At 37.0% G+C, this 27,406-nt stretch overlaps 1 protein-coding gene across 3 annotated transcripts in view; it reads right to left on the bottom strand.

Annotated features, from left to right (window-relative positions):
- The window catches only part of EPHA3 (EPH receptor A3), a 401,167-nt gene that overhangs the window by 25,420 nt on the left and 348,341 nt on the right, over positions 1 to 27,406 (bottom strand). For all 3 annotated transcript variants that reach the window (XM_002716757.5, XM_008267088.4, XM_051819167.2), the window contains exons 14-15: positions 10,088 to 10,237; positions 8,121 to 8,314 (exon numbers count right to left, since the gene is read on the bottom strand). In XM_002716757.5, coding sequence (XP_002716803.2) covers positions 8,121 to 8,314; positions 10,088 to 10,237 — 344 coding nt within the window. The remainder of the gene's footprint in view (positions 1 to 8,120; positions 8,315 to 10,087; positions 10,238 to 27,406) is intronic.

Raw genomic sequence — 27,406 nt, 5'->3', positions numbered from 1 at the left:
TTAGACCTTGGACCTCCAGAACTATAGTGGCAATTAACCTGTATGCACAAAGTATCTGTCTCAAGTACTTCATTTTTGAAAAAAAAAAATTTTATTTATTTGAAGGCACAATTAGAGAAAGATAAACAGAGAGATACAGAGTGAGAGACAAAGAGAGATGGATCTTCCTTCTGCTGGTTCACCAGCCAGATGGCCAAAATGGATTGGTGTGGGCATGCTCAAGGTCAAGAATCAGGAGCTTCTTCTAGGTCTCTCACCTGTGTGGCAGGACCCCAAGCACTCCCACGATAGAATCTGAATGACTACCTTGGGATAGACATGGATAGCTGTACATTTAATGTGTTCCCTAGGTAATTCTTATCACCAAATGTGAGAAATACTGCAGCAGGCATATTTATATGGGTATGTTTTTACAGAAAGAAAGAGTTCAAATATGTTTGAGGGAGAGAGGGAGTCTGAAGGGAAAGATGGAGTGAAGAGAGGAAGAAGAGAACTGAGGGAAAGTGAGAGAGAGAGAGAAAGAGAGAGAGAGAGAAAGGATTTGCCTGACAAGCAGAGGGACATTTCCTCTCTTATAATTAAAGAAGAGGACCAGAAGGCAAGCCAGGGAGGTGCAGCTATCAGTAAGTTTTATTGTTGTAAACTCTTATCTATTTTTCAATAAAGTGTCAAGGGATCATTGAAAAAGTAAAGGGGGTAATAAATTTAATTAGTCATAAAGAAGGATGAAATAATTCTTGTCAAAGGTAGAAAGACTGATTTTCTTAATAAAAATTGATTCTTGGTATTGTTGCATGGTTGTGTGATTTTGTTGGTAACAACTTTATGAGGATACTGTCTACCCAGTTTTGTTTTAATGGCAATTGGTAAACATGTAATTATAATTACTCTAGTTTTATATTTACTGAATTAAGGTGCATTGGATTTTGTAGAAAAATATTTGTAATTCATTAGATCTCTACATGCAGAAGTATGAAACAAATCCCCTACCTTACACAAAACAATCAAAACTTAAAAAAAATCTACTCATAATGGATCAAGGATATACACCCAAGAACTGAAACCACCAAATTACTAGAGGAAAATATAGGGTAAACACTACAAGACATTGGCATATGGGAGGAATTCTTGGTTAAGACCTCAGAATCATAGGAAATAAAAGCAAAAACAAACAGGATGGCATCAAGCTAAGAAGCTTCTACACAGTAAATGAAACATTTAACAAAGTGAAGAGGCAATTGACAGAATGGAAGAAAACATTTGCAAACTATAGTCTCATAAAGGATTAATATCCAGAATAAATAAGGAGCTCAAGAAACTCAACAACAACAAAACAAACAATCCAGGTAAGAAACGAACTAAGGATATGAACAGGCATTTTTAGAATGATGAAATACAAATGGTTGATAGACACATGAAAACATGACCAGGATTACTAGTCATTGGGGAAATGAAGATAAAAACCACAATGCAGATTCACATCATCCCAGTTAGAATGGCTATCATCAAAAAATCAGAAAATAACTAATGCTGGCAAGGATGTAGGGAAACAGACACCCTATTACATGGTTGGTTGGAATGTAAACTAGTACAACCATTAAGGAAGACAATTTGGAGAGGCTTCAGAAGTCTTGAAACTGATTTACCATATGACTCAGATATCTCACTCCTCTGAATTTATCCAAAGGATATGAAATCATCATAAGAAAGAGTTATCTGAAAATCCATATTTATAACAGCTTAGTTCACAAAAGCTAAGATATGGAATCGACCCAGATGTATATCAACTGATGACTAGATAAATAAAATGTAGTGTATATGTACAATGAAATACTATTCAGCAATAAAAAGAATGAATCCCTGTCTTTTGCAGCAAAATGGATACAATTGCAGACCATTATATTTAGCAAAAAGCCAACCCCCAAAAGACAAATATCTTATGTTTTGTCTGATTTGTGATAGCTAATATAGAGCGTACAAAAAAAGCAATGTATATGAGTGAAAGTGACATGTTGGGATTTGAATATGGCTTATAGGCTTTATCTAGACTCCTGAGGAACAGTGATCTTTGTACATTCTACTTGTTGAATTCTTTATTTAATGGAGGATTAAGATTGTGGTTATGAAGTAAATTGAAAGTATGTTATCACAAAAATTAAAAGTAAAATAAAAAAGGGAGGTAGAGGGAAGGTGGGAGAAGGGATGGAGGGTGATTAAGTATTATCATCTTATTAAAACTATATATATGAAATACTTGGTATCTGTTCACTTTATATAAATAAATATGTTCTATATTAAAAAGAGAAAAATTTTTGAAAGTATCCTAAAATTAATTTTTTTCTAGTAAAAGAGGTATAATTTATTCTGGTATTTAGAATATATATTCTGAGAAAAATATATTTTATTTTTCAATAAGAATGAATAAATAATTAAAAGATTATATTAAAATTTGGATGCTAGATCATACCTGATACACTAGTACTTATGCTGATCTGACATAAGGCCATATCTCTCCATAAAATTGGGGTTAAATATCTCTAGATCATATTGCATGGGTTAGCTTTATACTGACTAAATCATTCTGTGGAAATGGCTTAAATGTCATTTTTATGACACAGAAAGAGTTGAAAAAGGGTTTTCTCTGCTATGAATACTGTTGTGTAAAGATAAAAATAAATGGTGTCAGGATACAAAATTAGGACCATATGGCCCAGAGAAGGACAACAAGGCTATCCTGTTAGTTGTTAAACTGTCAGGTGGATTTCCAGAAGAGTCCAGACTGTCTTTCTCTGAAGTTTAGGAAAAAGATTAATCTTTATGGGATACATTTTTTGAAGCTTTCTGTAAAGATCTATCATAAAATTCAATCTTATTAAAGCCTAATGTTATTTCTAACAAAATATGATTCTTATATACTAATATTAAGATTTTGTTTCTGACTATTTTTTATTTATCTTATTCAAATGTGATGTAAAAAAACAGAGGGGCGAGTGTTTCTGCATAGTGAGTAAAGCTGCTGTCTGCAGTGCCAGTTGGAGTCCCAGCAGCTCCATTTCTGATCCAGCTCTTTGCCATAGCCTGGGAAAACACTAGTAGATGACCCAAGTCCTTGGGCCCCTGTATCTGTGTGGGAGACCTGGAAGAAGCTCCTGGCTCCTGGCTTTGGCTCTGCACAGCTCCCACCATTGCAGCCATTTGGGGAGTGAACCAGTGCCAGTGGATGGAACCTCTCTCTCTCTCTCTCTCTCTCTCTCTTTCTTTCTTTCTCTGCCTCTGCCTCTCTATAACACTGCCTTTCAAATAACTAAATAAATCTTAAAAAAAAAAAAACTAGATAACTAGATTATTCATGCTTAGTATAATCAACTCAAAATAGATTAAATACTTCAAATTAACACCTGAACCATAAAATGCTTAGAAGCAAACATACAAGAAGAGCTCTATAACACTGATCTTGGCAATGAGTTTCTAGAAATGACAACAAAAGCACAGATATAAAAGCAAAATTAATTCAATGGTATTGGGTCTTAAATTTAGGTCTTTGATCCACTTTGAGTGGATTTTTGGTAAGGTATAAAGTAGGGGTCTAGCTCCATATTTCTGCACAGGAGATCCATTTTTCCCAGCACCATTTGCAGAAGAGATTGTCTTTGCTTCATGGATTGATTTTAGCTCCTTTGTTCAAAATAAGTTGATCACAGATGTGTAAATTGATTTCTGGAGTTTCTATTCTGTTCCATTGGTCTACACATCCATTTTTGTTGCAGTATCAAGCTGTTTTGATTATGACTGCACTGTAATATGTCTTGAAATCAGGTATTTTGATGCTTCCAGCTTTCTTTTTGTTCTATAAGGTAGCTTTAGTTATTCATGATCTCTTGTGTTTCCATATAATTTTTAGCATCATTTTTTTCTAAACCTGAGAAGAATGTGTTTACTATTTTAATTGGGATTGCATTGAATCTGTAAATTGCTTTCAGTAGTATTGATATTTTGGTGATATTGATTCTTCCAATCCATTAACATGGAATATTTTTCCATGTTTTAATGTCTTCTATTTGTTTCTTTAAAAGTTTTATGATTTTCCTCATAGAGATCTTATAGAGATCTTTGACACCCTTGTATAAATTTATTCCATGGTATTTAATTCTATTTGAAGCTATTGCAAATGGGATTGATCTTAAAAGAGCTCAAGAAATTCAGCAGCAAGAAAACAAACAATCCAGTTAAGAAATGGGAAAAGGACTTGAACAGGCATTTTTCAAAGGAGGAAATTCAAATGGCCAACAGACACTTGAAAAACCGCTCAGGATAATTACCCATCAAGGAAATGCAAATCAAAACCACAATGAGATTCCACCTCACCCCAGTTAGAAGTTATAAATGGCTTTCATACAGAAATCAACAAGCAACAAATATTGGCAAGAATGTGGGAAAAAAGGTATCCTAATCCATTGTCGGTGGCAATGCCAACTGATGCAGCCACTGTGGAAGATTATATGGACAAACCTCAGAAATCTGAATATAGACTTATCACATGATCCAGCCATCTCACTCCTAGGAATTTACCCAAACCAAAAGAAATCAACATATAAAAGAGTTATCTGTACCCATATATTTATTGCAGCACAATTCACAATAGCAAAGATATGGAATCAACCCAGATGTCCATCAACTCATGACTGGATAAAGAAATTGTTATATACACATAGTATGAAATACTACTCAGATCTAAAAGCAATGAAATCCTGTCTTTGAAACAAAATGGATGAAACTGGAAACCATTACACTTAGTGAAATAAGCCTGACCCCAAATGACAGATATCCTATGTTTTCCCTGATCAGGGGTAACTAATAGAGCACATAAAATGTAATGTATTGGAATGATATGGACATTTTCAAATTAAATGTGTGTTTATAGCATTTGTCTCTTCTGTTGAAGAGACAAAATATATAGTGAATACATACAAAAATATGTAGTGAACATGTACAATTCAATAGCAAAACAACATATAATTTGATTTTAAAAATTTAAAAAATTTAAAAATTTAAAAAAATAAAAAATTTAAATAGACATATTTCCAAGGGAGACATTCCTATTGCTAAAGATACATTAAAAGTTTCTCGATATCATCAGGGAAATGCAAATCAAAATCGCAATGATGTATCACTTCACACCTGTGAGGATGCGTATTATCAAAGTGTCAACCAGTAAAAAGCATTGTTGAGGTTGTGAATGATAGGGAACATTGTTGGTGGTGTTGGGAATTCAATAGCCACTTTGGAAAATTGTACAAAGCTTTCTCAAATAATTAAGAATAAAACTATCATATGATCTGTCATTCCATCTTCTGGGTATGTATCCAAAAGAAATTAATATTATTATCTTGAAGAGATAGCTGCACTGTCACATCCAATAGAATGTTATTAACAAAAAGCCAGAAATGGAAACAATCTTAATTCCCATCACCAAATGAATAGATAAAAAAATTTGATCTATATAACCTCTCTCACTTTTCCTTTTCCCCTCTTTTTCTCTCTCCTTACATACAGAATCTTTTCAGCCTTAAAAAAAGGAAAACCTTCCATGTATGACAATATGGATGAAGTTAGAGGATATCACTTTAAGTGAAATAAGCCAGACAGAACCAAAAATACTGCATGATTTCACCTATATATTATATCACTTTAAAAATCTATCTCAGGGGACAGCGCTGTGGCACAGTGGATTAACGCCCTGGCCTGAAGCACTGGCATCCCATATGGCTGGTGGTTCTTGTCCCAGCTGCCCCTCTTCCAATCCAGCTCTCTGCTATGGCCTGGGAAAGCAGTAGAAGATGGCCCAAGCTCTTGGGCTCCTGCACCCAGATGGGAGACCTGGATGAAGCTCCTAGTTCCTGGAAGCTCCAGCCATTGCAGCTAGTTGGAGAGTGAAGCAGCAGATGGAAGACTCTCTCTCTCCCTCTCTGCCTCTCCTCTCTCTGTGTAACTCTGACTTTCCAATAAATAAATAAATCTTTAAAAAATATCTGTCTCAGAAAAACAAGAGAATAGAAGAGCAGTTACAAGGGTCAAGAGGTGGAAGAATTGGGGGAACACTAGTCAAGGGTGAAGTTTGCAGTTATAAGATAAATATATTCTGGCAATTTAATGTAAAATAAAATAGCTATCAAAAATAATGTGTTATTTACTTGAAGTTTACTTAAAGAGTAGATGGGAAGTAGTGTCATGACACTTGCATAGACACACACACAGGAGGTATCTCTGTGAGACAATGGATTTGCTATCTTGCTTGTGATCATCATTTAATAATGCAAGTGTATATCAAAGCATTGTATTGTACACTTGGAGTATGCACAATATTGTGATAATTGCATAAAAATAGAGGAAGAAGAAATATGCATAGAGGTATAGATGGGAATGCTCATTTATCCATTTGCCTCACTGTCAAATCTGTCAATACCTAAATTTTTCATGTTTAGTTTATCATGTGCCTTAGGTGACATTAATTTTGATTTCTTAAAACATCAGATTAATATATTATAGATTTATAGAAGTCTGATACAAAACTGTAATTAATTGAACATTTATACAAATATATATGTAAATATATATCTATATAAATATTATATATCTGTCTTTATCTCAAACATTTACCCATAATCATACACTATTAATCTTTAAATAGACAACTTAAGGCAAAAAGCAAGGAAATTCCTAGACATTAAATGGCAGCTTTAGTTACCATGCTTTTTATCAATGGAGACAATAGGCTAGGGTTGAATTAATGGAAATGTAAAATTTCACATTTAAGACCAGATGTAGAGGAACTATTGATTATGCATGGACTCAATAACTGTAGAGCAGATCACAAAGCACTGTTACTGAGGCAATTCCATTAAACCTACAAAGACTTTATCGGGTTTTCTATTCTTTAAACCATTGGTTATACATACAGTCACATAGCTAGTAGTCCCAAATATGCCTGAAGTGATTCTTTCTTCACTTGTCAAGGGGAATATTTTTCACATACAAAATATGTACTAGTGGGGCTGATGCTGTGGTGCAGCAGGTTAAAGCCCCAGCCCGCAGCATGGGCATCCCATATGGGCACTGATTCAGTCCTGCCTGCTCTTCGGATCCAGGTCACACAAATGTGCCTAGGAAAGCATCAGAAAGTAGCCCAAGTCCTTGTGCCACTGCACCCACATGGAGACCCAGAAGAAGTCCCTGGCTCCTGACTTGGATCAGCTCAGCTCTGGCCATTGTGGCCATTTAGAGGGCAAACCAGAAGAAGGAAGACCTCTCTCTCTCTCTTCCCTACCTTTGTCTGTAACTCTTTCAAATAAAAATAAAAATAAATCTTTACAAAAAATATGTACTAGTGAGTGGGCATCTGGTACAGTGGTTAAAACCATGCTGGATGCCCACAGCCCACACAGCAGGTACTTGTTTGAGTCCTGCCTCTGCTCCTGACTCAAGCTTCCTGTTAATGTGTACCCTAGAAAGTTGCAGACTGTGGATCATGTATTTGGGTACCTACCACACATGTGAGAGATCAGGATTGAGTTCCTTGCTCTTGGTCACAGCCTGGCCCAGCCCTGACTCATGCGGACTTTTACAGAGTAAGCAAGCTGATGGAAGATTCTTCTGTTTGTCTCTTTGCCATTCAGTTTTTAAAAAAAGTGTACTACCAAATGAGATAAATCAAAACAAAATTTAAAAGTCTACAAGAGCACACATCATCAGGAAAGAACTGCATTTATCTTACCCATACGGTGAGACTCTACATTGTTAAGACAGCTTTGCCTTTAATTTCTCTGAGATGCACTTATTTGATTAGCTGAGAAGACCTATTTCTCAAAGATTTAAAGAAGCTTCAATGCACAGTCACTTTTGTCAACATAGATATAAAAATATTTCAGAATTCTGTCATTACTACGAAATAACATGATTCTTTTCCCTAAAAATAAAAAACAGAAGACACACTTTTCCAACCTTGAGGAGTATAAATTTCAGAGAATTTTGCAGGGAAAGTCTACAGGAAAAAACTGACATCTTTGAGACAGCAGAAACATGCATTTCTGAGTAAGAACAGGATGCAAACTCGAGTGTGTCACCTTGCTGCCGCACTGGTGATGATCTTCAGGCTGCCGGGATTCCGGATGAGCTTGTCCAGGATGCTGACAATCTGCTCAAACTTGGGTCTGTTGTTTCTGTCTTTCTGCCAGCAGTCCAGCATCAGCTGATACAAGGCAGCTGGGCAGTCCATGGGGGGTGGTAGGCGATAGCCCTCATCCACAGCCTTAATTACCTGTGTAGAAAGTGGAACGTATTTTACTCTCTTCTAGGCGGGGCACATTACTAGGCATACTTTAAAGTTGAGTTTAAAAGTTCTCATTTTAAGTTGCCTAAAGGGATAACAGCTGATCAAATTGCTCATGACTCAAAACATTATATAAAAGAAGACCAAAAGAAAGTGGATTTTGGAAAGAAATTTTGGTGAAGATCCTTTTTGGATTAAAACAAAAAGAAATGTTTGGGATTATCGGAAGTTTGATAGACTGAAGTAATTATAATTATGTTATACAAATTATACATAGAAATTATGATTTCAAAAATATTAGAATGCAGATTCTAGTTCTATCACAGTTCAAATATTCCCTTCCTTTGATAAAATTCAATGTTCTACACAAGTAAGTATGTTAGTCTATTAGTTTTACACTTTTAAATGCAGTGTTTCTTAAATTTTCAATATGTATCCAAATCATCTAATGCATTTATTAAGATGCAGAGTATTGTTCCTTCTATCCGCAAATTTCTGGTAGCATAAATTTAGGGTAGAGTCTGAGAATTTTTTTTTTTTTGGACAGGCAGAGTGGGCAGTGAGAGAGACAGAGAGAAAGGTCTTCCTTTGCCTTTGGTTCACCCTCCAATGGCCACCATGGCTGGCGTGCCGTGGCCGGCGCACCGCGCTGATCCGATGGCAGAGCCAGGTACTTATCCTGGTCTCCCATGGGGTGCAGGGCCCAAGCACTTGGGCCATCTTCCACTGCACTCCCGGGCCATAGCAGAGAACTGGACTGGAAGAGGGGCAACTGGGACAGAATCCGGTGCCCCAACTGGGACTAGAACCTGGTGTGCCGGCACCGCAGGTGGAGGATTAGCCTATTGAGCCGCGGCGCCGGCGGAGTCTGAGAATTTCTATTCTTAACAAATTTCCAAGCCATCTAGTTCAAAAGACCACACATTGAGTTCCATAGGTGAAGACATAATTTTATAAAACAGATGTGGAAAAGTGAGTGTGATTTTCCGTGTATTACATACAAAGCAATTTTTTGAAGAAGAAGCATAGAATTATTTGAAGATTAAAATGCATTAGAAGCCATTTCATATGTAATGAGTCAAAAATGACTTGGACAAGTTATCTTGTCCTGTGTCATTGGGATCTTGCTAAGATATTGTGGTTAAGGATAAAGAAAAAATCTCTGAGTGCTGACCCATATGCAAATAGCATCTTTTACTAGGCATGAGAAAAACATAACCTATAACAACAAAATTCTTTTAAAAATCATATCATAGATATAATAGAAATTTAAAGAGCATTTTCTCCATCCAGCCCTTCATTCATATAAATAAATCCACGTCCATGTTTAATACATTAATAGAAATGACATGATTGAGATTTCTTATTTTTGAAAAACACTGTATTTGAGGAAACAAGTTGCCAAGATGCATTAATCTAATCAAGAAAGAATAGCAGACATATGTATCTTAAAAGCAGTTTGATAGCAAAAAATATTTCAAATATTCCATTATATCTATTTATCTTCTTAGTCACTTATTCTATTAGTATAAAACCATTCCATTTTTGTCTCATTTCTAAACCCTGATGAAGGAAACATTGAAGCTATAAGAGTAATTCAATTAGTATCCTCTAAGACTTGGAAACACTTTCAGTCCTTCCAAGTATTCAATTCCAATGTCACAGACCAGGAACCACCTGGTTTTGTTATGCTTCACTTCCTTGCACAGCTTGATATTTAAATCGGAACCCATAATTCTTAAGCTACAAAAACATACTTACGTCCTGATTGGACATCTCCCAGTATGGTCTCTCTCCATAAGACATCACCTCCCAGAGAACAATCCCGTAACTCCACACATCGCTGGCTGATGTGAATTTGCGGTAGGCTATAGCTTCTGGTGACGTCCAGCGGATTGGGATCTTGCCTCCCTTAATAGAAAGTCATGTGTGCATAAATGAGCAATGCACAGCACATATTCGACACATTATATAATCTAAAATCTGATAGGATATGTCATGGTATTTCTATTCTAAAACGGAACATAAATAAATGCTAAAACATTTTTATGTTTTTCTATTATAAAACAGACATAAGTAGCATATCATTTACAGCAAGGAAATATTACAAATCAACCTTTTATTTGTAATCTTACCAAGACCTATTATTTAAATAAAATACAGTAATTAGAAAAAAAGTAATAAGTTGATAACAAATATGATCAAGATACTTATTTGTTTTTACCTTAAGAAAATTAAAATGAAACATATCAAAGTTACCACATCTTAAGTGCTTCATTACTATTTTCCCAAGAGGAGCGTTTTGAATATATTTTAATAAAATTACTTAACATGGTGAAATACTGAAGGGCAATCTCTGCAAAGAAGATCTTAGTGACCCCTGTATTTAAGTTGGAAAGCAAAATCCATTCCATGTTAATCTGATACAGACACAATGCTGCTCTTAGAGGGGTCTCTGCTGAAACACCAGGCCCATCTCGTCAAGCGAGACGTTCATTCTCCAAATTTTTTATGTAGCTGGGACTTGCTACTGTATACTGTAACACAGCATGTGGTTATAGATTCAAGATCATTATGTCCAGAATGGTCTTCCAATCAAGTGCTGTTTGTTTGTTTTCCATTGTATTAATATCATTCAACAAATTTTTTAAAAAATTCAAATGAAGAAAAAAATGTAATTATCTTAAAGAAAACACTTAAATTTTTAATTCTTTCTTTCTACCGTGTTTTACAATCATTGAGGCCTGATAAATATACAAATACAGACATACACACACATATATACACATACACCGAGGAAGGTGTTAAAATACAACTTCAAACTATTCAATTTAACAATTTCTGAAAGCTACTGAACAATCCTTTCCACTTCTTTTAACTTTGATTGTATTAATTCTTGAAAATTCATTATGACTATTTGCTCACTGTGCTATTTTGGGCATGTCTCCTGGCTCCATTTCAGAGCCGTCACTGCTAAAATCACAAAGCCCACTCACTATAAGAATACATCAAAAAGTTTGTGTGAAAATGTAATTAAAATATAAGTTTATCCTCCCAACAGGCTTGAGATCCTAAAGTAAACTGATTGAGATCCAGTGGAGTGGGCTGCTTGTACTGACCCAAGTTACACTTTCATAGAATTCAAGAGGAAAGTCTAGAGCTCTGGCAGTGCTAACAATGAATGCGGAGATGTTTCTCCTTCTCCTCCTCCTCCTCCTCCTCCTCTTTCTCCTTCACAGGCAGAGTGGACAGTGAGAGAGAGAGACAGAGAGAAACGTCTTTCTTTTCCGTTGGTTCACCCCCACAATGGCCACCGTGGCTGGTGCGCTGCGGTCAGCGCACCACGCTGATCCGAAGCCAGGAGCCAGGCGCTTCCTCCTAGTCTCCCATGCAGGTGCAGGGCCCAAGCACTTGGGCCATCCTCCACTGACTTCCCAGAGAGTTGGACTGGACAGAATCTGGCGCCCCGACCGGGACTAGAACCCAGGGTGCTGGCGCCGCAAGCAGAGGATTAGCCTATTGAGCCGCGGCGGCAGCCCGAGATGTTTCTTCTTAACTAGTTGTAAATGCAGCTTGCAGACAACTGCACACATAGAAGCTTCCAACCCAGAGGGTGCCTGGAAGCTTCACAATCCTTCACCCATATTTCACCCAATGCATCTTAAAGCATAGATGAGAAGAGAAGAACATGACAGAGGCTGAATAAGACGCACCAGCAATTGTATCCCACAGAGACACCACCTGAGCAGCTATCCTGCATAAGCCAACCACACAAGAGAAGAGAGATGCTAGTGCTCACTTTGTGTATAATAAGAAAGATGCACTGAATAACGCAGGAAGGGGAGAGTTGCTCATGTCACACTTCTCCCAGCTACAAGAAATGCAATGAGGACAGAGATATGGCGCCTTCCACTTGGAAAAGGTGGAGGGAATTAAGTTCAGACATTAGATTTGAGACCCAGTGCCAGGCTGGTGACAGTGAAATCTGGAGCAGGACATGTATCACAACACCTACTCCAAGGCCAGTAGCTATATACTGAATCTTTGTACCCTCCATAGGCAGGTCCCTAAGGGACCACCTCCACCATCCCTCCCCCAGCTCTGCTGACAGAGAAGCAAGACTCCAGCCACTGGAGCACTAAATGGGAAAACATGATTAAAAACCTTCCTTGAATCTCAGTGCCAGGCCTGCTGCAGTGAGATTCAGCCCCAAATAAAGTTCTCAGCAGGGCTTACAGGTGCAGCCTCCAGCTAGCTCTTCACTGGCCTCCCAGGAAGACCTGTGCTCTGGGGTTCTTTCAGCCTATATCACTCAGCCTCATGTGGGACTGACAAGGGCCCAGTGACTGTGAGACCCAAGTGCGACTCAGCTTAACCTTCATCTGGGGAGTCAAAGGATGGCCTCTTATCACCCTTTCCTCAACCTTAGACAAACAGTAGGAAGTAAGACTTCGGTCACCGCAGAGAATGGCAGGGAAGTGAGTTCAGGGCTTTGCCTTGAGGTTTGGTACTAGACCTGCTGTGGTGAGACCCAGAACCACATATAGACCAAAAGTTCATATCACCAGCCCAGTACTCACAGCAAGAGCATTTACAACTGCCCTGACACCAGGTGGAGACCTCTGCCTTGATAAAACATACATGTGTTGCAGTCTGTATCATTCCCAGCTTCACGCGAGCCTGGCATGCTCCTGTAAGACAGCACAGGGACCTATTGCTGTGAGACTCAGATGCAACAAAGACTGGTGTCCATCTGTTCAGCCAAGGGATTGCCTTCCTATACCTCCTCCAACAAGGGGCAAACATTAAGGAGCAATACTCCAGCTACTGAGGAGTAGGACACAAAAGTGAGCAAAGAATTTCATCTTGGACCTAGTAAAATCAACAGTGGGCAGATGATAATGAGTCCAATTCCAGGGCCAGTACCTGTGCCTATATATGGAGCCCTTGAACCTGTTGCCCTCCCAAATGAAGACACACATCCCAAGTCAATTGGACTTCTAAAACGGTCAGTATCACCTGTTATTGGTTGCAGAGACCACAGGACTGTACCCTCCATTTCTACTCCAACTCCAGGTAGCCTGGTACCCAGACAATAATTGTTTACTTGGAGAAAGAAAAGATAGGCATGTTCCAATACATTTCACAGAAACCTGGGGCTGACACTGAGGGGATCCCTGTGCCACTGTTATACATTGGATCTGAGCTACAGTGACTCCATTCATGCTCCTGTTAAACAAGGAAGTGAAAACAATAATTTCAGGATTCTGGGTTCTCATGATCCCAGCCACTGTGGACCGAGAGATGGAGGCCTCACAATGGCAGACAATGCCATGTAGGCCAACACCAACACTAAGATACCCTCTGGGACTAAGACAGGCGCCCTATGCTCCCACTGCTGCTGTAATTGATTATAAAGCAAGAAAAATATACACAGATTATCACACATCATTTAACTAGAACTAAAGCCAAAAGAGCCCACCAAACTGATACTTGAAGATACATCTTCAGGAAGAAGTCATTTATCACAAAAGCTGCTTGTGAATATTGTGACAAAAAACAGTTAACAAACCAAGTGTGCAAATACCAATAGAGGAATATAGAAAGTATGAAAAAGTAAGCCAATAGTTTGCCTCCCCCAAAGGAATACAATCATATTTTACTAAGAGACTCAGAAGAAAAAAAGATTAATGGAATGACTGGCAAAGAAATCAGAAGCATGATTATAAAGATACACAGAGACAAGAGGATGCAGTTAAACGAAATCAGGCAAATAATGCATGAAATGAATGGGAATTCAGCAAAGAGAAATCTTAAAATGGAAACAAGTCCTAAAAATGAGCAACTCAAACAACAACAAAAAAATACAGTACAAAGCTTTAACAGCACATTAGATCAAGTAGAATAAACAATATCTGAATGTAAAGATGGGTCTTTTGAAATATGTCAGTCAGATAAGCAGGTAGGAAAGAAGCGAGGAAAGAGAAGGAAGGAAAGAAGGAAGGAAGGAAGGAAGGAAGGAAGGAAGGAAGGAAGGAAGGAAGGAAGGAAGGAAGGAAAATATGTTTTAAAATGAGGACAGAATCTTAGACCTATGTAAAATAATGAAGCAAGCAAATATTCAAATTCTGGAGATCCGTGGAGAAAAGAAAAAATAGAAAATATATTAAAATACAATAGTTGAAAAATTCACCATTTTAGGGAAAGATATGAACAAGTATGTATGTAGGAGGCTCATACAGCTCCATAGAACATGATCAAAAATTCCTCAGTGAAACAAATTAGAATCAAATTCTCAAAGATACAAAATGAGAATTCTAAAATCTAAAAGACCAAGTCACATTCACAAGAAACCCCATTAGAGTAATGACATATTTCTTAGCAGAATCTTTATAGGAAAGGAGGGAATAGAATGATATATATAGAATTCTGAAAGAAAAAAATGCCAACCAAGAATACTATAACTAAGAAAACTATTTTTCATAAATACAAAAGTAAAACATCCCAAGATAAGTAAAAACAAAAAAATCATCACCATCAGACCAGCCTTATAAAAGATTCTTAGGGGAATCCCATATACTGAAGCAGAAAAATAATTAACATCATGAAAACATGTGAAAAGTAAATCCAAATGGCCAACAGGCACATGAAAAAATGTTCAAGGTCATTAGCAATCAGGGAAATGCAAATCAAAACCACAATGAGGTTTCACCTCACCCCAGTTAGAATGGCTCACATGCAGAAATCTACCAACAACAGATGCTGGAGAGGATGTGGGGAAAAAGGGACACTAACCCACTGTTGGTGGGAATGCAAACTGGTCAAGCCACTATGGAAGTCAGTCTGGAGATTCCTCAGAAACCTGAAGATAACCCTACCATTCGACCCAGCCATCCCACTCCTTGGAATTTACCCAAAGGAATTTAAATTGGCAAACAAAAAAGCGGTCTGCACCCTAATGTTTATTGCAGCTCGATTCACAATAGCCAAGACCTGGAACCAACCTAAATGCCCATCAACAGTAGACTGGATAAAGAAATTATGGGATATGTACTCTTTAGAATACTATACCGCAGTAAGAAACAATGAAATCCAGTCATTTGCAACAAAATGGAGGAATCTGGAACACATCATGCTGAGTGAAATAAGCCAGTCCCAAAGGGACAAATACCATATGTTCTCCCTGATCGGTGACAACTGACTGAACACCAAAAAGGAAACCTGTTGAAGTGAAATGGACACTATGGGAAACGGTGACTTGATCAGCATAGCCCTGACTGTTAATGAACAACTTAATACATTATCCCTCTTAGTAGTTTTTTGGTCTGTTCTACTTAATATGACTGGTTTAATTCTGTAATTAATACACAGTTATTCTTAAGTGTTGAAATTTAACTGAAATGTGATCCCTGTTAAACATAAGAGTAGGAATAAGAGAGGGAAGAGATGTACAATTTGGGACATGCTCAAGCTGACTTGCCCCAAATGGTAGAGTTAGAAACATACCAGGGGACTCCAATTTAATCCCATCAAGGTGGCATGTACCAATGCCATCTCACCAGTCCAAGTGATCAATTTCAGTTCACAATTGATCATAATGAAAGGACTAAGAGTCAAAGGAAGCACATAAACAAGTCTAGTACCTGCTAATACTAACTGATAGAATAAATAAAGGGGAGAGTGATCCAACATGGGAAGTGAGATACTCAGCAGACTCATAGAATGGCAGATGTCCTAAACAGCACTCTGGCCTCAGAATCAGCCCTAAAGGCATTCGGATCTGGCTGAAAAGCCCATGAGAGTATTTCAGGCATGGAAAGCCAAGACACTCTGGCAAAAAAAAAAAAAAAAAAAAAAAAAAAAAAAAAAAAAAAAAAAAAAACAACCCTAAATGAAAGATCTCTGTGAGTGAGATCCCAGTGGAAAGAGCAGGTCTTCAAAGAAGGAGGTACCTTTCTCTGAAGGGAGGAGAGAACCTCCACTTTGACTATGACCTTGTCTAAACAAGATAAGAGTCGGTGAACTCAAAAGGCTTCCATAGCCTTGGAAACTCATGACTGGTGCATAGGGAGATTACTGATGCCATAAACAGGAGTGTCAATTTGTAAAGTCAACAACAGGAGTCACTGTGCACTTACTCCTCATGTAGGATCTCTGTCCTTAATGTGCTGTACATTGAGACTTAATGCTATAATGAGTACTCAAACAGTATATTTCGCTTTGTGTTTCTATGGGGGTGCAAACTGTTGAAATCTTTACTTAATGTATACAAAACTGATCTTCTGTAAAAAAAAAAAAAAAAAAGAAGAAATTATCAATTCCCAACTTGACTCTCACTGGGATTAAACATGACAATAGGTCTGATCTGATTTCATCATTATTTAAAAAATCATCTATTATTTTTCACTTTATGTTTCTGTGTGGGAGCAAACTGTTGAAATCTTTACTTAATGTGTGCTAAACTGATCTTCTGTATATAGAGAATTGAAAATGAATCTTGATGTGAATGGAAGGGGAGAGGGAGTGGGAAAGGGGAGGGATGCGGGTGGGAGAGACGATATGGGGGGGAAGCCATTGTAATCCATAAGCCGTACTTTGGAAATTTATATTCATTAAATAAAAGTTTAAAAAAAAAGAAGAGAAAATAAACAAAAAATTTTAAATGATTAACTGTTGATATTCATCAATAATAGCTTCAAATGTAAATGGAATAAATACTCTAATTAAAGGACAGACTGATTAAAGAGATAAAAAATAGTTGGCACAATGATACTACAAGGAACACATTTCATTAGTAAAGGTACACAAAATAAAAGTGAAAAGAGAGATAAAGAATCTTATGCAAACAGAAACCAAAAACAAGCTGTATTTATATCAGTAAAAATAGGCTTTAAGACAAATAGGAAAAAAAGGCAACTACACAATGTTCAATACATTAAATCAACAAGTACATATAATTGGAAATGTATACACACCTAATGCCAGAGTATTCAGTATTAAAAACAAATATTAGTAGAATTTCAGGGATAGATAAGTCATAATACAATAGGAGTGGTGGGAGACTTCACAGTGAATTTCATCAATGGGCGGATCAGTCAAATAAAACATAAACAAAGAAACATCAGGGTTAAATTGTACTATAGGCCAAAACGGTCTAAAAAAGGACATTTACTGAACCTTGCACCCAACAAATGCAGAATATGTATTCTTTTCATAATCACATGAAAAATCATATAGAATAAACCATATATTCAACAAAAAATAAGTCTCAGATAATTCCAAAAAAAATCATACTATGTTTTCTGACTACAAAGAAATTAAACTAGGAATCAACAACAAATAATTATATGGAAATTTATGAACATGCTTGAGAATGATCAAACACTGAATAAACTAGAGGGAAATGAAAAATATTCCTTGAAACAAACAAAAATTGAAGCACAGGGTTGGTGTTGTGGAGCAGACAGTTAAGCCACTCCTGCAACACTGGCATCCCAAATAGGTGCCAGTTTGAGTCTGAGCTGCTCCACTTCCAATGCAGCTCCCTGCTAATGGGCCTGGGAAAGCAGCAGAAGATGGACCAAGTGCTTTTACCCATTGCCACACATGTGGGAGACACAGATGAAGCTCCGGGCTTTGGCCTAGCCCATCCATGGCTACTGTGATCATTTGGGGCATGAACTAGCTGATGGAAGATCTCTCTATATGCCTCTCCCTCTCTCTCTGTGACTCTATCTTTTAAATAAATAAATAAATCTTTTAAAAGATGGAAACACAACATAAAACACTTATGAAATACCAAAGAAGTGCTTAGGTAAGATTACAGCAACAGTGTTTACCAAAACAAATAGAAAGATCTTAAATAAACAAACAAATGGATTTATCTCAAAGACATACAAAAGCAAAAATACCCCAAACCCAAAATTATTTGAAAGAAAAAAAGAAGTAACACATATTAGGGCAGAAATAGATGAAATACAATCTTAAAAGATCTGAAAGTTTAATGAAATGAAGAGTTGGTTCTTGAAAACATAAACAAAATTGACAAACTGTTATCAAGACCCACAGGGGAATAAAATAGAAGACTCAGATAAATAATATCAATGAAGAAAAGGAAATATTATAACTGATACTGTAGACATACAAAGGATCATTAGAGAATTTTATGAACAATATTCAACAAATTCAATAATGTAGAATAAATAAATTTCTGACACATAAAATTTACTAGAATTGAATCATGAAATATAGAAAACGAGAATAGGCCAATAATGAGTGATAATGAATCAGAAATAAAAAGTCTCCCAATAACTGAAAGCCTAGACAAGATAACTTTACCACTGAGTTCTTCCAAAATTGTAAGGAAGAACTGACACCAGTTGTTCTCAAATAATTTTGAAAAAGTGAAAGGAAGGGAAATCTTTCAAACTAATTTTTTAAAGCCAGGATTACTTCAACTTCAAACTAGAAAAGATGCAGCAAAAAGACTCTGAACCAACCTCCTTGAGGAACACAATACAAAAATTCTCAACAAAACACTATTAAGTCCAATCCAGCAACACGCAAAAAGATCATTCACCATGAGTTAGTAGGATTATTGCAGGGATGCAAGGATGGTTCCAACATACCCAAATTAATAAATGCAACACATTACATTAACAGAATGAAGGATAAATATCATATACCAACAAATACACCCAGAAATACTCGGTGCCATTAGCCACCAGAGAAATGCATATAACAACCATAGTGAGATATTAATTTCACCGCTGTTAAAATGGCTATTATCAAAAAATAACAAAGGGAATGTTTATAAATTGTTGGATAGAACACACATTTGAGCCATCATTGTATAGAACAATACAGAGGCTCCTCAGAAAGCCAAAAATATATCTACTGCATGACCCGACTATCCCACTTTTTAGTATTCATTTGAAAGAAATGAAGTCAGCCTATCAAAATCTAGCCACCATGTCATTTTCATTGCAGCTATTCACAACATCCAAGATATAGAATCAACCTATATGTGCACTGTTGGATAAAGAAAATATATACATATATATATATTCAATGAAATATTATTTAACTATTAAAAAGAATGAAATCCTGTCATTTGCAGTAAAATACATGAAACTGCTAAGTTATTAACTTAGGTTAAATAAGCCAGATACAGAAAGATGAATAGTGCATATTTTCTATCAAATGTGGAAGCCTAAAAAGTTATCATGAAACTTAAAATAGTGATTACTAGAGCTTGGGAAAGGTTGGAAAAGAAGAGGGTTGGAGGGAGGTTGGGTAAGTGGTACCAAAACACAATTAGTTAGAAATAATAGGTTCCCATAGGGGTGGAATAGGAGGGTAGGAGGAATGGAGGAAGGGAATATCATTATATTCTTAGAAATGGACCTATGAACTATATTGAATCTGTTAAAAACTAATTTAAAAATTTTAAAAATCTTAAAATGAAAAAAGGAAAAATAATAGGTTCTCATGTTTACAATACAGTGGAGTAAGTAAAGTTCACAGTAACGAATTATATGCTGTATAAAGAACTGGAAGAGAGGAGCTTGTTGGCTTCAAATATAAAGATAAAGAAATGGAAATGCTAATTTCTTAACTTGATTCCATTTACACTGTATACATCTGTTGAAATATTGCATGGCTTCCCAAAAGTTTATAAATATAACATGTTGATTCAATTTTTATTTTAAAATGTCTTTTTAAAAGATTAATTTATTTTGATAAAAAAATTCAAAATCCATGTATATGAGTTTTTTAAAACTACATGGAAATTGTATTATGAAAAAACTATGCATGCATTTCAAAAAATGTTTAGATTTGTAGAAATTTATATTTTAATTTCATTTTTCCAAAAATTGTTTGAAGTGCCTTCATGTAATATTTCATACTTTGGTAGACATTGGTTATGGTTATTTTACTTGTTTGCCACTTAGGTTTTTAACCTGATTTGTCTTCTAGACAGAATTACATCAGGGTTTGAGTTTCCACCCCTATGCAAGGGGAAGTAAGACAACTTGTTTTTTCATTTTCTTTTGAACACATAAAGAGTAAATAAATGACAGTCAATTGTCACAAAACTTTTCGCAAAATTTTAAATACTTCCTTCTTTAATTTACATGTTTCTATTGATCAACTCTTGCTGGCCAGAATCTACCTTAGGTCATAATTTAGAGTAAATATATTTACTTAAATTACAAATGGAAAACTCTTCATTCACATTTTAATATATGATGCCCATAAAGCTCATTCTAAAGAAAAAGCTAGCTGATCTGAATATTTTATTCAAAAGAAAGTGTGAATGAGTGGGTTTATCTTTACCCAATTCTATTGTTTGAAGCCCCTAGACAGTTTGCATTTAATCCCAGAATTTATTCAATATTCAAGAAACAATTAGCTTTAGAAAACATTCATTCTCTACATCCAGGTTGCTGTGCAGGCTGTTTAGCTTAGCTCCAAAAATAAGATGATAAGTTGAGAGTCAGGACTTGAGTCATTACTTTCTACCTGCCAGAGAGTACACTAGCAGGGAGCTGGCAACAGAAATAGAGTCAGCACAGAAAGCCAGGGAGGAACTCTTCTATGGGACACTGGCATTCCAAGTAGATTCTTAATGATTGTGCCACACACCAGCCTCCCATGCTGTCTTCTTTAAGATATGCTGCTATTGTTTTTCTTGGAATACTTTTTACCTACCTGGTTTTTGTTCTTGGTAAACTTATTATAAGAACATCCTGATCCAATATGAAATCATCGTAATATTCGGGAGTCTTCCAGGCAGAGTGGATCAGCCCATTATCTTTGGTCTGCCTACTGTTTAATAATCCTGTTGGACTGGAATGTCCAGCAGGGTAACTGCCATTCTTCCTTGGTTTTTGGATTCTCATAAGTTTAAAGTAGGAAGGTGACTTTCCACCTCTCCTGTGTACACTTCATTTGTTGTAAACAAGTGAAATTCTGCCAAGTGAGAATATGACATTGTTTTATAAACTTAGTTTTACAGATTTTACCGCAAATCTTGAATAATTTTGAGCAATTGTAAATATAGAGTACATTTTCAATTAATTTGAATCCAGTTTTTCAAAATATATGTAAATATTAAAAATAATGAATCATGCAGATTATCAATAATGTCCTTTCAAACGCAAAAGCATAGGATTCCGTGATTCTGAGATAGCCAAATAGGGAAAAGACATGTTGGTTTCGATCAGGGAAAGATAATAAAAGAAAAGCAGTGGAAGAACATTTCCAGGGAGAGTTGGAGAGAAATTTTCAGTGGAAACTCTATAGAAAGAAGAGATACCATGGAGCAGTGTGCACCGCACAAACACGTAGCAGCAAGCAGGAGACACTATCTGTGACTGCCCCAGCCAGGAGCTGAAGGAGACATCCGGTGTTGAGAGCAAGCTGAGCGCAGATTGTGGCAGCCAGGGTCACTGGTGACAATGTCTGGCCTGAAGCCCTAGTTGGGGGCAGAGTACCCACTTAACCTAGTGAGAGAAAAGCACATATCTTTCTCCTCTTCCCCCAACAAGTGAGCCCACAGAGAGAAAGCACCATCTTAATGCCAGTAGAGTTACGGCAGCTCTCACACATGTAGAACTAGGAGATTTTATCAGAGAGATAAATCTGAGTTCCCCACTGATTGAGTCTGGCTGGGAGGGTTGACAGTGGGGTGAACACCCACTTAGAACTGTAAGGCATTCCAATCACCCATTTTATCAGAGGCTCTGGGGCTCAAATTGCCATGGAGGAGCACCCACAGCCATCCGGTTCTGGAAATGCCTCTTTTCTTTCTGTGGATAGGGCAGGCTCAGAGCTGAGAGTAGATCTTCAGTAGTCTGTGACTGTGGGTGCCTTGCACGTAATGACTGTGGAAATTCTGTGATAGCACAATAGGTTGTGGAGTGTAACTGGATCTGTGGAAAACCACTGTGTCTGACATCAGAGTCTCAGAGCTTACTGATTGCCTGGGTTAGGTCATTGCAGAGGGTTTTACACTCACACTGAAGACCACACACCTCCTTTGTGTGGTTGATGCGCCAGCATGAGCAGGGGTTGTAGTCACTATGAGCTAACGCCAGGCATTGATCACCTTGTTAGAGAGAAGGTTACGTTATGATCACATCAATGGATGTGACAATAGAGGGGATCTACCACACCCAACTTAAGTGTCACATTGGATTCTCAACACACCCCTCAGCACTGACCGGAGTACCCATCACACACTTGTGGATATCCACTGAAGGAGCAGGCATTCCACTAAGCCAAAGAGGCATAGTTCAAAGATAAAACCCATCAGAGGAGAAAACCAAGTGCTTCCACAAATACCTAAAAACAAACTCGGCCCTGCACCTGCATGGGAGACCAGGAGAAGCACCTGGCTCCTGGCTTCGGATCAGCGTGGTGCACCAGCTGCAGCACGCCGGCTGCAGCAGCCATTGGAGGGTGAACCAATGGAAAAGGAAGACCTTTCTCTCTGTCTCTCTCTCTCTCACTGTCCACTCTGCCTGTCATAAAAAAAAAAAAAATTTTTAAAAATCAGAAATACAAAACACACAAAACAAGGAAGACAATATGGAACCAAAAGACTCCATTAAGAAACTACTGAAATATATGTTTGCCAAAATAGCTCAGTTGGGAAAGTGTTAGACTAAAGAAACTACTGAGATACATAAGAGAGTTTGGTAAAGTTGCAGGATATAAAAACAATACACAGAAATCAATAGCTTTTGTATACACAAAAAATGGCATTGCTGACAAAGAACTTGTAAGATCAGCAATTAACAATAGCCAATAACTTGGGATAAATTTAACCAAAGAAATGAAAAGACCCTTACAATGAAAATTACAAAACATTAAAGAAAGAAATAGAAGACACAAAAATTGGAAAAGTCATCCATGATCATTGATTAGAAGTATTAATTTCATCAAAGTTACATACTATAGAAAGCAATTTACAGATTCAATGTGATCCCAATCAAAATACTAATGACATTCTTCTTAGATATAGAAAACATGATGCATAGGGCCGACTCCATGGTGCAGTAGGTTAATCCTCTGCCTGTGGTGCAGGCATCCCAGATGGGTGCCGGTTCTAGTCCTGGCTACTCCTCTTCCAATCCAGCTCTCTGCTGTGGCTTGAGAAGGCAGTAGAAAATGGCCCAAGTCCTTGGGCCCCTGCACTCACATGAGAGACCAGGAAGAAGCTCCTGGCTCCGGGCTTCAGATCGGCAAAGCTCTGTAGAGTAAACAAACGGAAGGAAGACCTTTCTCTCTGTCTCTCCCTCTCACTGTCTGTAACTCTACCTCTCAAATAAATAAATAAATCTTAAAAAAAAGAAAACATGATGCTAAAATTCATATGAAAACTCAAGAGACTGAAAATACATAAAGCAATCTTACACAACAAAAAACAAGCCTGGAGGCATCACAATAGCAGATATCAAGAGATACTGCAGAATAATTACAATCAAAGCAGCCTGGTACTGGCACAAAAATACACAGGTAGACCAGTGGAACAGATAGAAATCCCAGAAATCAATCCACGAATCTACAACCAACTAATCTTTGACAAACTAGCGGAAATCAATCCTTGAAGGAAAGGACAGTCTCGTCAACAAATGGTGCTGGGAAAACTGTATCTCCATGTGCAGAAGTATGAAACAGCCCCTTCTTTACATCTTATACAGAAATCAACTCAAAATGGATCAAGGATCTAAATTTACAACATGATGCTATCAAAAAATAGAGGAAAACATCGAGAAAACTGTAAGACATTGGCATAGGCAAAGACTTCTTGGAAACAATCTGAGAACTACAAGCAATACAGACAAAAATAGACTAATGGGATAATACCAAGTTAAGAAACTTCTTCACAGCAAAGGAAACACTCAACAAAGAAGCAACTGATAGAATGAGAGAAATGTTTGCACACTACGCATCAGCATACAAAAAGAACTCAAGAAACTAAACAACAACAAAGCAAATAATCAAGTCAAGAAATGGGCAAAGAACATGAACTGACAATTTTCAAAGTATGAAATACAATCAACAGACACATGAAAAAATGTTCAGTATCACTAACCATAAGGAAAATGCAAATAAAAATTCAGAGTGAAGATTCATATTATCCCAGTTAGAATGCCCATCACACAGAAATCAAAAAACAACAAATGCCAGCAAGTATGTGGGGGAAATGATTCACTAATGCATTGCTGTTGGGAAAATAAATTGGTGCAGCCATCATGGAAGACAGTATGGAGATAACTCAAAAACCTGAAAATAGATCTACCATATGACCCAGCCACCCCATACCTGGGAATTTACCCTAATGAAATGAAATCAGTGTATACACCCATGTGTATTACAACTCAAATCACAATTGCTAAATATAGAATCAACCCAGATGTCCACCAACTGATGATGGGATGTAAAAACTGTGGTGTGTATGCACTATGGAATTCTACTCAGCCATAAAAATAGAAAAAAAAGTTCTGTCTTTTGCAATGAAATTGATGTAACTGGAAACCATTATACTTAATAAAATAGCCAGTCCTAGAAAGATGATCTGTGGTAATTAATAGAGTACAAAAAATGTAATATATAAGAGTGGAATTGACATTTTGAGATTTGATCATTGTTTATAGCCCTTGTCTGTACTGTTGAGGCACAGTGTTTTTGCTTCTTACTATTTTTTAGGAGTCTTCACTTCATTCAGGTTAAACTTATGGTATAAAATAAACTGAAAGTATGTCACTGTAAAAAAATTAGATAGAATGGTGACTGCCAATGACTTAGCTTCCAGGATAGTCTCCATTCTGTGAAGATCTCCTGTAGCCAGTCCTTGGATAAAATGACTTTTTTCTTAACATTAATTTTATTTATTTGGAAGACAGGGTGACAGAATAATAGGGAGAGACAGAAAGAGTGAGATTCTTCATCTTTCATCCACTGGTTCACTCCCCAAATGCCCACGACAGTACAGGCTGGGCAAGGGTGGAGCCAGAAACCAGGAACTCCATCTGCATCTCTCTCATAGGTGGCTGGAATCCAAGTACTTGGGCCACCTTCTACTGTCTTCCCAGACACATTAGCTGGAAGGTGAATGGGAAGTAGAGCAGCAGGGACTGGAATTGCTACTCCAATATGGGGGATGGTAGCCTCCCAGATAGCGGCTAGACCTGCTGTGCTACAATGCTGGTCCTCAAGTAAACATGACTTTTCAAAAATTTTGTGACCTAGGGTATCTGCTATACATTAAGGACTAAGGTATATTATATTGTTATTAGTACAATAAGATTTGTCTCTCCAGCACTCACGTAGCTATTTAAACTCTGATGTCTTTTTTAAAAAAAGATTTATTTATTTGAATGAGTTACAGAAAGAGATCTTCCATCTGCTGGTTCATGCAAAATTTTGGATTTAATGCTGTTACGGTTTGGCAAACATTTTTCCTGCTACAGTGACATCATTTGATAAGCACTGACTTTTCAATCAGTTGGCAATTTAAATTTTGGTTGGCAAAATGCTAGTAGACATTCAAATATTGTAAAAAGGAAACCAGTTATTATACAAATAATTTATGAAGATATAATTTTTACCATATCTAAATAGATTTTATAATGGAGCATTTATTTAATGTGGTGTCTACAACCAAAAGTAAGCCCTCCATATATTTGTGTATTTAAGAAAAGTTTCCAGTTGCTTGGAAAAATCCCAGAATCACAGTACATCAAGTGTATCTAAAACCTCAGTTGCAAGGGGACCGCAAATTCAAACTTGAGAATGTCGGAAGTTCATGTTTGTTCCCTATATTTGCAATACCAAACTTAGAGCCAGTTTCCTCCAGTACTCATCTACGTATAGCTTAGTAATGGTGCAGGAGGAGATTCAGGTACTTGCTCCATTTAAGGTTAGTAAGAATTAGGAGCCTTGGTTTATGTGCCCAAATTTGACCTTCCTATTTAATTTTAGCATAGTTTCCTTAAACTGTCTGTGCAATATTCTTGTCATTCATAAACCTGGAAGACAAGAGCAACATAAAACATGACTTTATAACACATTTTAACTGATTTTTAATATTTTAATAATTTAATAGTTTGCTGAATTTTAAACCTTAGCTTTTTCAACTTTAAGTTTCTAGAACCTACGGAGATATCAAAAAGGCTAACATTTTCAATATTAATTATTGTTACTTAGGTGTTGCATAGAATACTCTGTTAATGGAAGTGAATAATGTGTTGCAAGTAAAAAAGCTCAGGATTCTCTAGGCAGAAATACTACATAATTGCTAAATTCCAATCCAGAATTAGATGAGGGAGTCCAAAACCTTGGTCATGTTGCCAAGAAACAGCAGTTAGAGTCACACAGTAAACCTGTTCTTGAGAGATCCTGCACTTTGGTTTTCTAAGCTTAATGAATTTAGACAGTCCAAATGAGACATTTGGCTAAAAGCCCGAGATTTCTGGAGCTTAACTAAAGTCAGCTCATTCACCACGGGTTTAGGGGGCTTCAGGTCTTGATTTCTAAAGAGAATGAGTGTAATTGCTGAAATGTCTGGACATTGAAGCATAATATTGCATATCTGCCCAAGTGTTTCTCTAATTATGTATACAAAGCTTTCCCTGCTGATTTAGGAAATGCTTTGCTGTTTCACAGTTCACATTCCCTGCTTGTGAGCTCTGTCATGTCATACTTAGAGTGACAAAGGACTTTGGAGAGTTTATCTGAGTAAACTCTAAGTAATTGAGTGTTTAACCTAGAGGCAAATATTAGCTTCTCAGGTCAGAAGTGGAACTACAGAGATAAATCATTCAGCTAAAGGAGTTAGCATCTATCTTTTATCAGGGACTAAACCTCACTCACTTTAGACAACAGTAGACGACAAGGTGAAGGGCAATCCAAGAGAACTCTCAGGGGAAGAATCTATACTAATCCCCAGTAGTTTAAATCTAAAGCCACTGAGAGAAGCGCTTCAGCAGATGTTGATGGCCACAGGAGATCGGAGATAAATGATCTTTGAGGAAAAGCTTATCCCTTGAACTTTTCAGATGTTGCAGC

This window comes from Oryctolagus cuniculus, chromosome 4, assembly GCF_964237555.1.
Source record: "Oryctolagus cuniculus chromosome 4, mOryCun1.1, whole genome shotgun sequence".
NCBI lineage: Eukaryota > Metazoa > Chordata > Mammalia > Lagomorpha > Leporidae > Oryctolagus > Oryctolagus cuniculus.
Note: the sequence above shows the minus strand (reverse complement) of the source record. Positions and strands in the feature narration are given on the sequence as shown.